Below are 16,627 nucleotides of genomic sequence, written 5' to 3'. Positions count from 1 at the left end.
CTAGAGACCTCAGGCAGAGAAGTTGTTTTCATAACTTCTGTGCTATCTCTGCTCCTGTCACACTTACTTTTTTTTCTTTTACCAGAGCACTGGTAAAAATTCTGGCTTATGGTGGTGCTGGGGATTGAATTTGGGACCTTTGGTGCCTCAGGCATGAAAGGCTTTTTGCATAACCATTATGTTATCTCCCCAGCCCCCCATCACACTTACTTCTAATGGACTTAATGACTTCAGACTAAGCATTAATGGAACATTCGTAAGTGAAATCTTAATTTACCAAGAAACTTTCAGCTCTGTTCTTATTAGCCAGTAGGTGTCACTAACAAACCAAACATTGCCTAAGCAAAGAATATTTTTCTATTTCCCTTAAGTTTTTCTGATTTCCTATGAACAGTTTGCTTATCTTCTTGCTTCAGAAAATTCTTGGTATTCGCAGTTGCTAAGAATCTTCTCATCGAGAATTTATCTTCCATATACTTTTCTGGTAAATAATTACCCTATTACCCTATTCAGATTCTTTAGATGGCCTTTTCCTGGGTACATTTTTTTTTTTTTAATACATTTTATAATTGGGGCCAGGTGGTGGCGAACTTGGTTAAGGACTCACATTACAGCGTGCAAGGACCCAGGTTCAAACCCCAGGTCTCCACCTGCAGGGGAAAGCTTCACAAATGGTGAAGTAGAGTTGCAGGTGTCTCTGTCTCTCTCCCTCTCTCCCTCCTGCTCCCCTCTCAATTCATCTCTGTCTCTAATAATAAATATATATTTAAAAATATTAAATTTTATTATCTTTATTTATTTATTAGGTAGAGAAAGCCAGAAATTGAGAGGAGAGGGGAGAGAGAGAGAGACACCTGCAGCCCTGCTTCATTACTCAAAGCTTTCCCTCTGCAGGTGGGGAACCGGGGCTCAAACCTAGGTCCTTGTGCATTGTGTAATATGTGCACTCACCCAGGTGCGCCACCACCCGGCCCTGCTGGATGCATTTAAAATTATCCTACATGAATCATTTGGTGTATAGTTGTTGGGATAATGTCTGATTATTTATTTATTTATTGCCCAAAGGGTTATCACTGGGCAATAAATAAATAAATACATCTATCTATTTATTTATTTATTTGGTGGCCTGTACTGCAAATCCACTGCTCCTGGAGGCTCTTTTTTCCCTTTTGTTGCCCTTGTTGTTTATTGTTATTGTTGTTATTGCTGTCATTGTTGGATAGGACAGGGAGAAATGGAGAGAGGAGGGGAAGACAGAGAGAGGGAAAGATAGACTCCTGCAGCAGACCTGCTTCACTGCCTGTGAAGTGACTCCCCTGCAGGTGAGGAGCCGGGAACTTGAACCAGGATCCTTACACTGGTCCTTGTGCTTGGTGCCATATGTGCTTAGCCTGCTGTGCTACCACCCGGCTCCCCATACTTTATTTTATTATTATTTTTCTTGATAGAACAGAAATTGAGAATGGAGTGAGAAGGGAGAGACAACTGCAGCCCTTCTTCACTTCTCTGTCTCTATCCAATATATATTACAAAAAAAATTAAAAATATGTATGTATTGACTTATTTTCCAGAAGACTGCTCAGCTCTGTTTTCTATGATGGTGCTAGGATTGAACCTGAGGCTGGAGCCACTGGCATGAGAGTTTGTTGTGTAAACTGCTCTGCTGTTTTACCCAGCTTTCTTCCTTCTTTTTTTTTTTTTTAAATATTTTTTATTCCCTTTTGTTGCCCTTGTTGTTTTATTGTTGTAGTTATGATTGTTGTTATTGATGTCATCATTGTTGGATAGGACAGAGAGATGGAGAGAGAAGGGGAAGACAGAGGGGAGAGAAAGATAGACACCTGCAGACCTGCTTCACCACTTGTGAAACGACTCCTCCTGCAGGTGGGGAGCCGGGGGCTGGAACCGGGATTCTCACACCGGTCCCTGCACTTAACCCGCTGTGCTACCGCCCTACTCTTCGGACAGCTTTCTTCCTTCTATATTAGCTTTTATATTTGAAAGAATTTTAGGTGACTTTTGTTTACTTTTTTGTATTCTAGTGTTTGTTTTGTCCCATATTTTCTTTTTTTTAATTAATTAATTTATTTTCCCTTTTGTTGCCCTTCTTTTTTTTTTTTTTACTGTTGTAGTTATTGTTGTTATTGATGTCATTGTTATTGGATAGGACAGAGAGAAATGGAGAGAGGGGGAGAGAAAGTTAGACACCTGCAGACCTGTTTCACCGCCTGTGAAGTGACTCCCCTGCAGGTAGGGAGCCGGGGGCTCAAACCAGGATCCTTAGCTGGTCCCCCAGTCCCATATTTTCTTACAGTGTTATATTGAAAGCTTTTTCTTTCTTTTTTGAGAAATAAGATGGAGTCCATGGTTTTAAAGTTTCATCAGAACTATTTAAACAAGTGTTAAAATAGTGAGTCAGTTGTCTAAGGCTAACTGCATCTAGCTTCTCAGCTATCAGATTTGTCAGTTATCTTCAAATAGAAATATCCCCTCCCCCCAAAAAAAATACCAAAACTTTAGGTTGTAAGTATTATAAAAATTACAAAGGTCAGAGGCTGGTTGGTTACGCACCAGGTTAAGCACATAATGATAAAAAGCACAAAGATATAGTGTGAGAATCCTAGTTCGAGCCCCTGTCCCCCACCTGCAGGAGGGTTGCTTCACAAGAGGTGAAGCAGGTCTGCAGGTGTCTTTCTTTCTCCCTCTCTATTTTCCCCTACCCTCTCAATTTCTCTTTGTCTTTGTTCTATCAAAATAGAAAAAAGCCACAGGAGCAGTAGATTTGCAGTATAGGCACCAAGCCCCAGCAATAACCCTGGAGGCAAAAAAAAAGTTTATAAAGGTTAAAATTGTTTCGTTGTTAAAATATATATATATATATTGAGGGACCGGGTGGTAGTGCACCTGGTTGAGCACACGTTACAGTGCTAAAGGATCTGGGTTCAAGTCCCCAGTCCCCACCTGCAGAGGGATAGTTTTGCAAGTGGTAAAGCAGGGTTGCTGGTGTCTCTCTCTCTCCCTCTCTCTCTCCCCTACCTTCTCAATTTCTGGCTATCTCTATCCAATAAATAAAGATAATAATAAAAATTTTTTTTTTAATTGGGGGCCAGGTGATGGCGCACCTGGTTGAGTGCACATGTTACAATGCGCAAGGAACCGGCTTCAAGACACCTGCAGGGGAAAGCTTTGTGGGTGGTGAAGCAGTGCTGCAGGTGTCTCTCTCCCTCTCTGTCACCCCCCTTCCTCTAGATTTCTGGCTGTCTCTATCCAATAAATAAATAAAGATAATAAAAACATTTAAAAATATTTTTCTCTATATTTCCAAGTATCAATGTCTCTGAGTTGCTTTCTTCTCCATTAAAGGAGAGAAAAAGCTGTAGAAAGGATTAGTATTTCTCTCCATTCCAGTTTCCTGTAAATTCTGAGATAGTATCATCTGACAGTTTTTCTTACCTGTTCTTTGTTATCTTCTATTTCACTATAGATGAAGATCTAATAAAGTATGGCTGGCCTGAAGATATTTGGTGAGTTGTAATTTTGGTTCTGCTTTCTGTGAATTACCATTTATTTTCTTCAACTAAGCCTTATTTCTCTGTTTAAAATTTGAACTCATGGTGTATGTTTTTATGAGTGGTCACTGGCAATTAGGTCAGCTACCTTCTCTTTTATAATTACTATGGAAACTGAGATTACTATCTTGGGCTGGATCTCAGTAGTGAGAGCAAAAGACTTGAAGAGCATAGGCTTTCCTTAAACTTCTCTTTGTCTCCCCTGAGTAAGTTACTAAAACCACTGCACTTACAAGTTCACATCACTGGGCTTCTCAGACATGAATGAAGAAAACAGATCGAAACTTGCACATGTAAATGGACTAGTTGGAACATCTGACCAAATCCAACTTTAAGGGCACCCACTGGCTAATTTTCCTTTGACATCTTAACTCCCTTGTGTGTTTAGTTCTGTCTTGACCCAGCCCCTGCTGCTTTTTTATAAAATAGTTTACAAAAATTTACAGAATGATAACATGCTTTTTTTTTTTTGAAATTTTTTTTATATTTACTTATTTTCCCTTTTGTTGCCCTTGTTTTTTATTGTTGTAATAGTTATTGTAGTTGTTATTGATGTTGTTGTTGTTGTTGGATAGGACAGAGAGAATAGGACAGAGAGAAATGGAGAGAGGAGGGGAAGACAGAGAGGGGGAGAGAAAGATAGACACCTGCAGACCTGCTTCACCACTTGTGAAGCGGCTCCTCTGCAGGTGGGGAGCCAGGGCTCAAACCGAGATCCTTACGCCGGTCCTTGCACTTAGCGCCACGTGCGCTTAACTCTCTGCACTACTGCCTGACTCCCGATAACATGCTTTCTTTGTCTCCTTCTAAGAATATCACACTTGCTGCATAATGTAAAAGAAATACTGAAACAAACAAAAAAAAAACCCTTTACTTAAATTCTTTTCTGTTATTCAGTGTCTTAGAAATGGCATGGATTTTTCTGTCATTCAAACTCAAATTCTAATAGGACTTTACTAGCTTCTTTTTCTCTCCTATGATACTCAGACTTAGTTTTTCTTTTTCTACCTCCAGCTTCCCTGCCTCACTCTGATCCTTTTTTTTTTAAAAAATAATTTATTTCTTTATTGGGGAATTAATGCTTTACATTCAACAGTAAATACAATAGTTTGTACATGCATAACATTCCCCAGATTCCCATTTAACAATACAACCCCCACTATTTCATTCATCATTTTTCATGGACCTGTATTCTCCCCCAGAGTCTTTTACTTTGGTGTAATACTCCAATTCCATTTCAGGTTCGACTTGTGTTTTCTTTTCTAATCTTGTTTTTCAACTTCGGCCTGAGAGTGAGATCATCCCATATTCATCCTTCTGTTTCTGACTTATTTCACTCAACATGATTTTTTCAAGGTCCATCCAAGATCGGCTGAAAACGGTGAAGTCACCATTTTTTACAGCTGAGTAGTATTCCATTGTGTATATATACCACAACTTGCTCAGCCACTCATCTGTTGTTGGACACCTGGGTTGCTTCCAGGTTTTGGCTATTACAAATTGTGCTGCCAAGAACATATGTGTACACAGATCTTTTTGGATGGATGTGTTGGGTTCCTTAGGATATATCCCCAGGAGGGGAATTGCAGGGTCATAGGGTAGGTCCATTTCTAGCCTTCTGAGACTTCTCCAGACTGTTCTCCACAGAGGTTGGACCAATTGACATTCCCACCAGCAGTGCAGGAGGGTTCCTTTGACCCCACACCCTCTCCAGCATTTGCTGTTGTTACCTTTTCTGATGTATGACATTCTTACAGGAGTGAAGTGATATCTCATTGTTGTCTTGATTTGCATTTCTCTGACAACCAGAGACTTGGAGGATTTTTTCATGTGTTTCTCGGCCTTTTGGATCTCTTCTGTGGTGAATATTCTGTCCAAGTCCTCCCCCCATTTTTGGATGGGGTTATTTGTTGTCTTGTTGTTGAGTCTGGCAAACTCTTTATATATATTGGTTATTAAACTCTTATCTGATGTATGGCATGTAAAGATCTTCTCCCATTCTGTGAGGGGTCTTTTGGTTTGGGTAGTAGTTTCTTTTGCTGTGAAGAAGCTTTTTAATTTGATGTAGTCCCATAGGTTTATACTTGCCTTAGTCTTCCTTGTAATTGGATTCGTTTCATTGAAAATGTCTTTAAAATTTATGCGGAAAAAAGTTCTGCCAATATTTTCCTCTAAGTATCTGATAGTTTCTGGTCTAACATCCAAGTCTTTGATCCGCTTGGAATTTACTTTTGTATTTGGTGAAATACAGTGATTCAGTTTCATTCTTCTGCATGTTTCAACCCATTGTTTCCAACACCATTTGTTGAAGAGACTCTGCTTTCCCCATGTAATAGTCTGGGCCCCTTTGTCAAAGATTAGATGTCCATAGGTGTGGGGCCTCATTTCTGGGCTCTCAATTCTATTCCACTGGTCAGTGTGTCTGTTCATGTTCCAGTACCAAGCAGTTTTGATGACAGTGGCCCTATAATACAGTTTGAGATCTGGGAGTGTGATGCCTCCGGTTCTGTTCTTTTTTTCTCAAGATTGTTTTGGCAATTCTAGGTACTCTGATCCTTAAGATATTTCTTTGTAACCTCATTCTACCTACAGAACAGAATATGGTCTTCTCAACACCTCACAACCCCTTGTAACAAAGGTCATCATCAGGACTAGTAAAATAGGTCAGTAGTAGAGTACAGGACTTGTATGTCTGAGGTCCCAAGTTTGCTGAGCTCCTCATATATCAGTACTTAACAGTACTCTGATCTCTCTCTGTTCCTTCTTTCCTTACTTCCTCCCTTCACATGTACATATATTTTGTAATCTGTTTTAATGAGAAAAGGGGTGGGGGGAAGAGAGAGAAAGAGAGAGAGAGAGAGAGAGAGACCCCGAGACCCCAGAGCACTGTTCAGCTTTGGTTTATGGTCGTGCTGGAGGTTGAATCAGGGACCTCAGGACCTCAGGCATGAAAGTATTTAGTATAATCATCATTCTGTCTCCCCAGCTTTCTCAAGCTGTATATCTATCTCATAAATAGGGGCCTGTGAGGTCGTTCATTTGATACTCTATCAAATTTTCACAATTTGCCATGTGTGAAGTCTCTGGGGTGTGGTGGGGGAGAGAGTACAGGTCCTGGAAAATATTGACAGAGGACCTAGTGGGGGTTGTATTGTTATGATGAACCTAGATTCAAGCCCCTAACCACCACATGGGAACACCAGACAAAGGGAAATCTTTTTTTTTTTTTTTTTACCAAAGCATTGCTCAGCTTTGGTTTATGGTGGTACGGGGGATTGAACCTGGGACTCTGGAGCCTCAAGCAAGAGAGCCTCTTTGCATAGCCATTATGCTATCTACCCTTACCCAGCAAAGGGAAATCTTTATGAGAGGTGGGACAGTGCTATGTATGGTAGGTGGTGTCCCTCTTCTCTTTGTCTCTCATCTCTGTCTGAGAGAGACACCCCAACTAATAGGAGCTATGGAATCATGCAGGTATGAAAACACCGCTGGAAGAAATCCTAAGAAAATACTACTCCTGAAGACAAGTACATGGATTCTGTCTGCTTTGATCAGAGTCACAGTGAACATGTCCTGAGCACTGTGTCTGCCAGATACTAGCACGGGTCTGAACTCCATTTAATTTCAACCCATACCTGCAAAATACATATTAGTATTATGCCCATTTTTCAAGCAGTTAAACTAAGGCTAGGAAAAATGGAGTCTGCTCTGATGGTTGCTGTCCACCCTTCTCCGCACTAAATACACAGCTTTCAAAATTGATTAGTTAATTGATAAGTTTATGGATCCTGAGCCTTAAATGTATGATTTCACTATTAGGGTGATTTTTTTTTTTTTTTTTTTTTTTTACCAGAGCATTGCTTAGCTCTTGCTTATGCTGGGTGGTACAGGAAAGTCTCTTTGCATAACCATTATCGTATCTCTCCCCACCCTTAGTGTGACCTCCCCTAACCCCATTCAGATAGACTGAGAGATTTCCACAGTACCAGAGTGCCCCTGGTGCCATAGCAGTCCTACAAGTGGCAGTTCTTGAACCTGGGCTACATTCATAGCGAGGCATGGATAAGCTGTCTCCAGCATCCACGGCTTCTCTTTCCCTCAGTGACTATGCTTGAACCTTACACCTCTTTCTTCCCTCCGGCTATAGCTCTCTTCAAGTTGTGGGCCCAGTTGTTTGTTTTATTTCCTATAATGATAGGGCTATATCTGCCATTTTCAGGAGAGTATAGCTTGAGCCTTTAGTGGAATGAATGCTGCAGAGAGTAACTTACAGTGCCCCTACCTGCGGCTCTGCTCACAAACCCAGACACTCTGCAGGGCCTCACTGAAGGCTACCTCCTCTTACTCAAGTCTTCCCATTAAAAGGTTGATTCATGAAGGGAAAAAAAAAATTCTGTCTACCCTCTGAAGTCTACACTCCGAGAGTGAAGAGACCTGAGAAACCTCAGAGATTTTGAAGACTTCTGTTTCTGCCCCAGTCTGAGCAAAGCAACCTATCTTCTGAACTCACATATCATCAAGGCAGACACTGCTTAGTACTCCACCTCTGGTAGGTAGTGGACACTGCTGGTGGCACTGGATGAGGTTCTGCCTGCCTTCCTAGGGCCCTAGACTGTAAGTCTAGGAAGACAGCTCTGTTTGTTTACTGCTGTCTCCCAAGTAGTGGTTGCTAGACCCGGCACCTAGTAGTTATTTAATAAATACTTGTTGGCTTCCTAGTTAACTCTTTGCCTGCCTGGAATTGGTCTCCATAAGGTTTTTCTCACAATAACTCGGTTCTGCTTTTCTCCACTTTGAATACCCTTCACCCTCAAATCAGTTATGTCATTTGATCCCATCCAGAAGACTAGATGACTACACCAAGAGTATAGTTACTTGCTAAATCTTTTACTTTGTGTCAGGTAGAGGCATAAATGCCACACCGGGGTATTCAGTTTACCATATCTTTTTTTTTTTTCCTTTTCATTTAAGACTTGTCCATTTATGAACCAAAGACAGAGAACCAGAGCATCATCCTGGCACATGCAACACTGGGGATCAGGCTTAGGACCTTAGCCTTTAGTCAGTGCACCACCTCCCACACAGCTTACCACAGCCTTTTAACTGACTTTTTTAAAAAAAGTGCAAGACAAAATTTCCCATTTATAACCCGTGTTCCATGTATATGATGGAAGTGTTTCATTTCATTAATGTAGCTATCTCCTAGTATGTGGCTTACCAAGTTTATGTCTATACCCATTTAACACTCTTTTTTTTTTTTTTTAATTTATTTATTCCTGAGAGAGGAGAGAAAGAACCAGACATCACTCTGGTACATGTGCTGCTGGGGATCGAACTCAGAACCTCATACTTGAGAATCCAGTGCTTTATCCACTGCGCCATCTCCCGGACCACACATTTTAACACTCTTAAATAATGTCATGGTTAATGACTATTGTCAGAAGTGATTTATTTTCATCGTATTTATTTTGGATAGAGATAGGGAAGGTGGAGATAGAGAGAGACACCTGCAGCACTGCTTCACTACTTATGGAGCTTGCCCCCTGCAGGTGGGGGCCAGGACTTGAATGTGGGGCCTTGCACATTATAACATAAGCTCTTTACAAGATGTACCTAGCTCCTTATTACTTTTGAAGTGTTTTTTTTTTTTTCCTTTTACGAAACTAATCAGAACACTGCTTAACTCTGGCATATAGTAGTGCTGGGGATTGAGTCTGCAGCCTCTGAAGCCTCTGACATGAAGTGTGGTGCACTACATCTGTGATAGCTCCCCTGTCCAGTTGACTAACTTTTAGAAGCTGAGACAAAATACAAGGTGACACAGCCCTTAATTCGAGACTCATTTGAGAAGGTGGCATTGTAAATAAAGCGCAAGTCCCAGATTGAGTCTCTGGCATCCCATGTGCCACAGTGATACTTTGATTCTTTCATTAATAAGTAAAAATAAACCTTAAAATAAAAAATTAAAAAATTAAAATAAAATAGTTTGTAAACTGCCAGTCCTGGGAACACTGGGCATGCTAAGAATGGATTTAGCTAATCTACATTCCAGGTCAGCCTAGTATTTCCTAGATTTTCCAGCCTACTTCACTTCTTTTCTTTCCTCCTCCTCTTTTTTTTTTTTTTTTTAACCAAGGCACTGCTCAGCTCTGGTTTGGTGGTGTGGGGCATTGAACCTGGGACTTTGAAGCCTCAGGCATGAGAGTCCCTTTGCATAACCATTATGCTACCCACCACTATCTCTTTTTTTCTTTTTTTCATTTACAAAATTACAAAAGAACAGGGATGCAATTTCATGCTATTCACACCACCAGAGTTATATATCCCCTTTCCCTCCATTGGAAACTGCAATGGCTCTCCCAAGGTCACAGATACGGGTTGGCAATTTTTTTTTTTAATATTCCCTTTTGTTGCCATTGTTGTTGTTATTGATGCCATCGTTGTTGGATAGAACAGAGAGAAATGGAGAGAGGAGGGGAAGACAGGGAGAGAAAGATAGACACCTGCAGACCTGCTTCACCACTTATGAAGCATGACTATTATTTCTATGTATAGTTGCCCATTTTTTCCTATGGTCTTGCCTTCTCTTCCTTTCTAAGTCACACCTATGCCTATTGCTACTTCCAAATGTCCTTCCTTTTTTTCCTCTTTTATCTCTGAGTCTTGATGGAGTTGGATTTCAGAGTCCTCTGGTTATCTTCCCTTAACAATTCTCCCTCTCTCAGGCTATGGACCAGATTATTTTAGCGGTGCAGAAGGAGGGAATTCTGGCTTCTGTAATTGCTTAATTGCTTCTCTACTGGACAAGGACCTTGGCAGGTCAGTCCATACCCCCAGCCTATTTCTATCTTTCTCTAGTGGTGTTCATTTCCGATATAGACTTTGCCACCCTACTGCTGTAAATGTCAACATCTGAGTTTCTAACAGAAAGCCACCCAAGGTTACCTTTCAGTAAAAAATTTCTTGAGGATTAAGTAGGAGTAGAACCAAATTCATCTTTGTACAGTGGGAAGTAGAAATAGAGAACATTTGTTGTCTCCAAACTTGCTATTGAGTAGTATTTTCATAGACTGCATTTTAAGGACTTAAACTACACAACTTCTGGGACTCTGAACCTTAGGTCTATATATACTCATTCATGGAACGTTCAATAAAGGGTAACTGATTAAACGGTAAGAGAGTAAGAAAGCAGGACTAGGGAACCAGTGGACAATTTAACCTTTAAGTAAACATTTTGAGAGGTTTGGGTTTTGTTTTGTTTTCTTGCAGTACTAGGGCCTTAAGCATGTGCACTTTCACTACTCCTAGGATGATTTTTTTTTTTCACTGTTTTTATTTCAGATAGAAAGAGGGAGAGGGGGCCGGGTGGTAGCACAGTGGGTTAAGTGCATGAGACGCGAAGCACAAGGAACTGGTGTAAGGATCCCAGTTCAAGCTCCCAGATCCCCACCTGCAGGGGAGTCATTTCACAAGCGATGAAGCAGGTCTGTAGGTGTCTTTCTCTCCCCTTCTCTGTTTTCCCCTCATTTCTCGATTTCCCTCTATCCTATTCAGCAACAATGACAGCAATAACAATAACAACAATAAGCAACAAGAGCAACAAAAGGAAAAAAAATAGCTTCAGGAGCAGTGGATTCATAGTTCAGGCACCAAGCCCCAGCAATAACCCTGGAGACAAAAAAAAAAAGAGAGAGAGAGAAGAAGAAGAAAGAGAAGGAGTGAGAGATACTACAGCATGAGAGCTTTCCCTGGTGTTGTGACACATGATGCAGGGTCTTACACTTGGGCTGGGTATATGATAAGACATATGCCTGATAAGCTAAATTTTGGCCCCAAGATCTGAGGATTTTAAAGGAAATGTGCACAGGATTGGTTCATAGAGTTGGGGGTTATATGTAATTATTTTAAATTTTTAAAATTAAAAAAATTTTTATTTTCCGTTTTATTGCCCTTGTTTGTTTAATGTTGTTATAGATGTCGTTGTTGGTTAGGACAGAGAGAAATGGAAAGAGATGGGGAAGACAGAGAAGGGAAGAGAAAGATAGACACCTACAGACCTGCTTCACTGCCTGTGAAGCGACTCCCCTGCAGGTGTGGAACTGGGGATTCGAACCAAGTTCTTTAAGCCAGTCCTTGCGCTTCACACCACGTGCGCCTAACCCACTGGGCTACTGCCTGACCTCCTTAAATTTAAAAAATTTTTAACTTGTTAGGACATAATGAAATTGGGAAGGGGATTAGAGACATGTGGAACATTGCTTCACTACTCTAGAGGCTCTCCCATCCCTCCCCCCACCAGGTGGAGACTGGGGGCTTGAACTCTGTCCTTGTGTATGGTGATATGTGCGTTCAGGTGTGCCACCACCCGGCTCCTATTTATTTTGTTTTAACGTGGTCCTGGGAGTTCATGCATGTGCCATATTACTTTTTCCTGGGCCAGCTTTTCATTCTTTTTTTATTTTAGAGAGAGGAGAGATACCACAGCACTACTCTTGTCATCCATGAAGGTGCACCTGGTGCCATGGTGCTCCCGTGTAGTGCCAGGATTTGAAGCTAGGGCCCTGTGCAATGCATATTTTAGCAGATGACTTACTTCAGCCGCAGCCCCATACATCACAACCCCTTGCATATTGGAGGGCTGAAGGTGAATATCAGATGTGATGGTCCTACCATGTTATAGAACTTTGATTTTTTTTTTTAAGTTTTTATTTATTTTTCTCTTTTGTTGCCCTTACTGTTTTTTATTGTTGTTGTAGTTATTGTTGTTGTTATTGATGTCATTGTTGTTAGCTAGGACAGAGAGAAATGGAGAGAGATGGGGCAGACAGAGAAGGAGAGAGAAAGATAGACACCTGCAGACCTACTTCACCTCCTGTGAAACAACTCCCCTGTAGGTGGGGAGCCAGGGCTCAAACTGGGATCCTTAACCGGTCCCTGCGCTTTGCACCACTTAACCCACTGCACTACCACCTGACTCCCTGAACTTTGATTACTTATAATGAGTCCACTAGCTCTACATTATTTGGTTCTTTATTATTTAGGTTTCACTCTCTTTTCATTCAACATTCGCTTTGGATTGCTTTGCCAGCACTTGAAACTCAAATTATCCCAAGCTATGCCCCTCTTCTTTTTGTCTAAACTGTTGGCCTCTCCAGCTGTCAGGGATTTTTCCCTCTGATCCTGCAGATCTCACAGATTCTTGCATCAATGGAGTCTTGATGGTTGCTTTCATTGCCTTCTCCTCTTGCTTGGAATTCTCTCCCTGAGCTTCTTCTGAACCCTGTGCTATCCAGGATTCTCAGTATCTATTTAAGTAGATCCAGTATCTATCCAGGAACCACCAACTCCCATTTCTTCTGTGTAGCCTTTGAATCACTGAAAGCTCTCCTCACTTGAAAACTCCTCCTTTCTGGGGCTCTTAACTTACTTGTCTAAAGTATTCATCTTGGCACATATTCACACACAGAACTTTCTATGTTTTTTTTTTACCTCTCCCAGTTGATAAACAGCCCTTTAGAGCCAGTGCTTGATATTTATCCTGGTGCTTAGCATGTGGCAGGCACTGAGGGAAGACTTGAATTGGAATGCTTTAAATGCAGGTGGCCTGAGGAGATGGTTTATCTTGTACCTCTTGCTAAATTAAATGATTTTCATTCTTTATAGGTTTCATGTGGACAAAATCTCTTCAGCTCATGTATACCTTCGATTACATAAGGTAACTGAATTTATACGTGGATTCATGACTTTTTCTTTAGTGGTGGGCATCATAATTTGCCCTCTATCCCTTTCTACAGTTAAGTTGCTAAAAGTAATTACAGTACAGAAAAGTTTTAATATCACCAAATGAAGGATCTCTCCTTGACTCAGAAAATTATGAAGGGAAAATCTGTGAGACCTTGAAACGTGAAATGGGACAGTATTTTCTGACTAGAAGCCCTGCCAATTAGTTATGTTGTGGTATTTGTCACATCAACTTTCTCTCCCTTTTATTTACTACTTTGCGTTAAAATTTAGTAAAGCAGGTCCTCAAATAACACACATTTTGTTATTTACATTGATGGCGGATAAATCTCAGTCCATGTGGAACGTTGCCACCTTATTTTGAAGACCTTCTTTTATTATGGTGTTTAACTTAAAATGGCAGTTTCCATGAGCCTATCCACATTGAGAGAATACTGTAACTTGTTATTTGGTTGCTTGGATTGTTCCAATTTGGGCTGGAGGTTTGTTTGTTTGTTTGTTTGTATTATATTTTCCCCCTTTTTGTTGCCCTTGTTATCTTTATTGTTGTAGTTATTGTTGTTGTTATTGATGTCGTCGTTGTTAAATAGGACATAGAAATATGGAAAGAGGAGGGGAAGACAGAGGGGGAGAGAAAGACACCTGCAGACCTGCTTCACCGCCTGTGAAGCGACTCCCCTGCAGGTGGGGAGCCGGTGGCTGGAACCGGGATCCTCACTCTGGTCCTTGCGCTTCACACCATGTGCACTTAACCAACTGCGCTACTCCCTTGTTTTGTTTTTAATGTTTTATTTATTTAAATGAGCATACAGAGAGAGGGGAGAGAGACCAGAGCACTACTTAGCTCTGACTTACGGTGGTGCTGGGACCATGGAGCCTCAGGCAGGAAAGTCTTTTTGCATAACCTTTATTCTGTCTCCCCAGCCCCTGTTTTGTTTTTTAAATAGAGACAGAGAAGAAATCATAGCACTGTAAATACCTTCAATATATTGGAGGCTATGCTTGAACCTGGGTCTCACACATAGCTAATAAGCAGCACAGTATCTAAGTGAGCTATTTTCCAGTCCTGGCTAGAGCTCTTTCAGTTTGGTTTCTGTGTTCCTTTGATATACCCCCATCCTTTGTCTTTTGAATGATTCTTGATTTTATGGCAATATAAGATATTCCAGTTGAATGTGTATTTTCCCTGTCCTGGCTCTAGCCATTACTTCACAGAACCCAGGTTTCTTCTTTTTGGAAATGATGTTTAGAAATCACAATCTGAGGGAATGGGTGGTAAAGCACTGGGTTAAGCACACATGGCACAAAGCACAAGGACCAGAGTACAGATCCCAATTCAAGCCCTGGCAGGGGGGTCATTTCACAAGCAGTGAAGCCGGTCTGCAGGTGTCTTTCTCTCCCCCTCCCTGTCTTCCCCTCCTCTCTGTCCTATCCAACAACAACAACAGCTATGATAACAATAACAACAACGAGAGCATCAAAATGGGAAAAATGGCCTCCAGGAGCAGTGGATTCATAGTACAGGTACCAAGCCTCAGCGGTAACCTTGTTGGCAAAAAAGAAAGAAAGAAAGAAAAAAAAATCTCTATCTGGAGTCTGAGTGAGCTTATTGCTGCCAGAGTGTCATTGGTTCTTAACCCTCTCAGCACACAGAAATGAGGTTTATAGAGATACGTATCCCCATCTACACACGCATATGAATAATTGTGTCTGGATCTCACCCTCTGTGTCTATAGTAAACTAAATACAAGCTCATATTGATGTTTCTGACTAACACTTTTATCACAAAGGTTGCTTTTATCACAAAGGTCGTTCTAGGCTTTCCCTCTGCTTACTTTAACTTCCTTCCCAGGCAGCGAGAAGCCTAGCTCCTACCATCTATTGTTATTTCACTTCCATATCTGTGAAAGTGGTTTCAGAATTTTTAACCTATGTTTCCATAAGAAACTTTATTAAATTCTTTGTGTGTGTGTGTGTGTGTGTATTTTTTTTTGTCTAATGCAACATTGTCCTACAAAGTTTTTTGTTTGTTTGTTTTTCTCCAACTCCTTTCAGTGATGTTTGCTCATGCCACTATAAATATAGTTATATTCTTTTGTCTTGATCTACATTCCATCCCGAAATCCCTTATTTAATTTTTTAAATACCTTATTTATTTTTAATAAAAGAGAAATACAGAAAGAGAGACTAGAGCACTGCTCAGCTTTGGCTTATGGTAGTGCTGGGGATTGAACCTGGGACCTTAGAGCCTCAGTCTTTTGCATAACCATTATTCTATCTCTCCAGCCTTTTGGTTGATTTTTTTTAAGGTTTATAAACTTTATAATGCTATTTTAATATATTCATATTGTTTTAATTGACTGCCCTAAATACATATCACAACTAATATGAAAGTTCCTGTCAGAATCAAGATTGTCAACAGTTTTAAGATTGTCAGCAGTTTTAAGATTGTCAACAGTTTTAAGCACTGTGAACTTTGTTTTTGTTGTTGCCAGCACTTCACTGCTCTAGGCCAACTTTTTCAGAGAGAGAGAGACACCAATGGAGAGAGAAATACTGCAGCACCAAAGCTTCCTCAGTTGTCATATAGTACTCGTGTGTGGTATACCTGGGACTCATCCTAAGTTGCATATACACATGGTAATGCAAGCACCCTACCAGGTGAGCTGTTTCTGTGGCCCCGATGAAGAACTTTTTCGGAATCACTTTCTGTTTTCTTTTGAATTATTATTATTTTATTTGTTTATATATGTTTTGTTTGTTTTTTACTAGAGCACTGCTCAGCTCTGACTTATAGAGATAGACTGCTGAACTTGAACTCTGCTGCTTGCTAGATGTGTGACTTTGAGAGTTATTGAAAGTTTGATTTATCTCCTCATTGTACTGCCTTTCTGGCTTGCTGTAAAGTTTGAATGAGCTTGCATGAATGAAGCACTTAAAATAATGCTTGGAACATACTAAGCACTGGACATATTATGCACTTGCTTGTTTGCTTGCATTCATTCGTTCATTTCTTAATGATCAACAAGACTCTAGGGTAAGAGGGTTACAGTTCTACACAATTCCCACCACCAGAGTTCTGCATCCCATCCCCTCCATTGGAAGCTTTCCTGTTCTTTATCCCTCTGGGAGTATGGACCCAGAATCATTATGGGCTACAGAAGGTGGAAGATCTGGCTTCTGTAATTGCTTCTCTGCTGGACATGGGTGTTGGCAGGTCTACTCATACCCCCAGCTTGTTTCTGTCTTTCCCTAGTGGGATAGGGATCTAGAAAGGTGGGGTTCCTGGACACATTGGTATGGTTGTCTGCCCAGGG

At 40.8% G+C, this 16,627-nt stretch overlaps 1 protein-coding gene across 5 annotated transcripts in view; it reads left to right on the top strand.

Moving 5' to 3' along the window:
• The window catches only part of CCDC25 (coiled-coil domain containing 25), a 50,563-nt gene that overhangs the window by 9,821 nt on the left and 24,115 nt on the right, over nt 1-16,627 (top strand). For 4 of the 5 annotated variants that reach the window (XM_016185611.2, XM_060184883.1, XM_016185612.2 and 1 more), the window contains 2 exons: nt 3,485-3,524; nt 13,233-13,284. In XM_016185611.2, coding sequence (XP_016041097.1) covers nt 3,485-3,524; nt 13,233-13,284 — 92 coding nt within the window. The remainder of the gene's footprint in view (nt 1-3,484; nt 3,525-13,232; nt 13,285-16,627) is intronic. The other variant, XM_060184884.1, reaches the window with a different exon arrangement.

This window comes from Erinaceus europaeus, chromosome 2 (assembly GCF_950295315.1).
Source record: "Erinaceus europaeus chromosome 2, mEriEur2.1, whole genome shotgun sequence".
In the NCBI taxonomy this organism is placed as follows: Eukaryota; Metazoa; Chordata; class Mammalia; order Eulipotyphla; family Erinaceidae; genus Erinaceus; species Erinaceus europaeus.
This window is presented reverse-complemented; position numbering and strand designations above follow the sequence as displayed.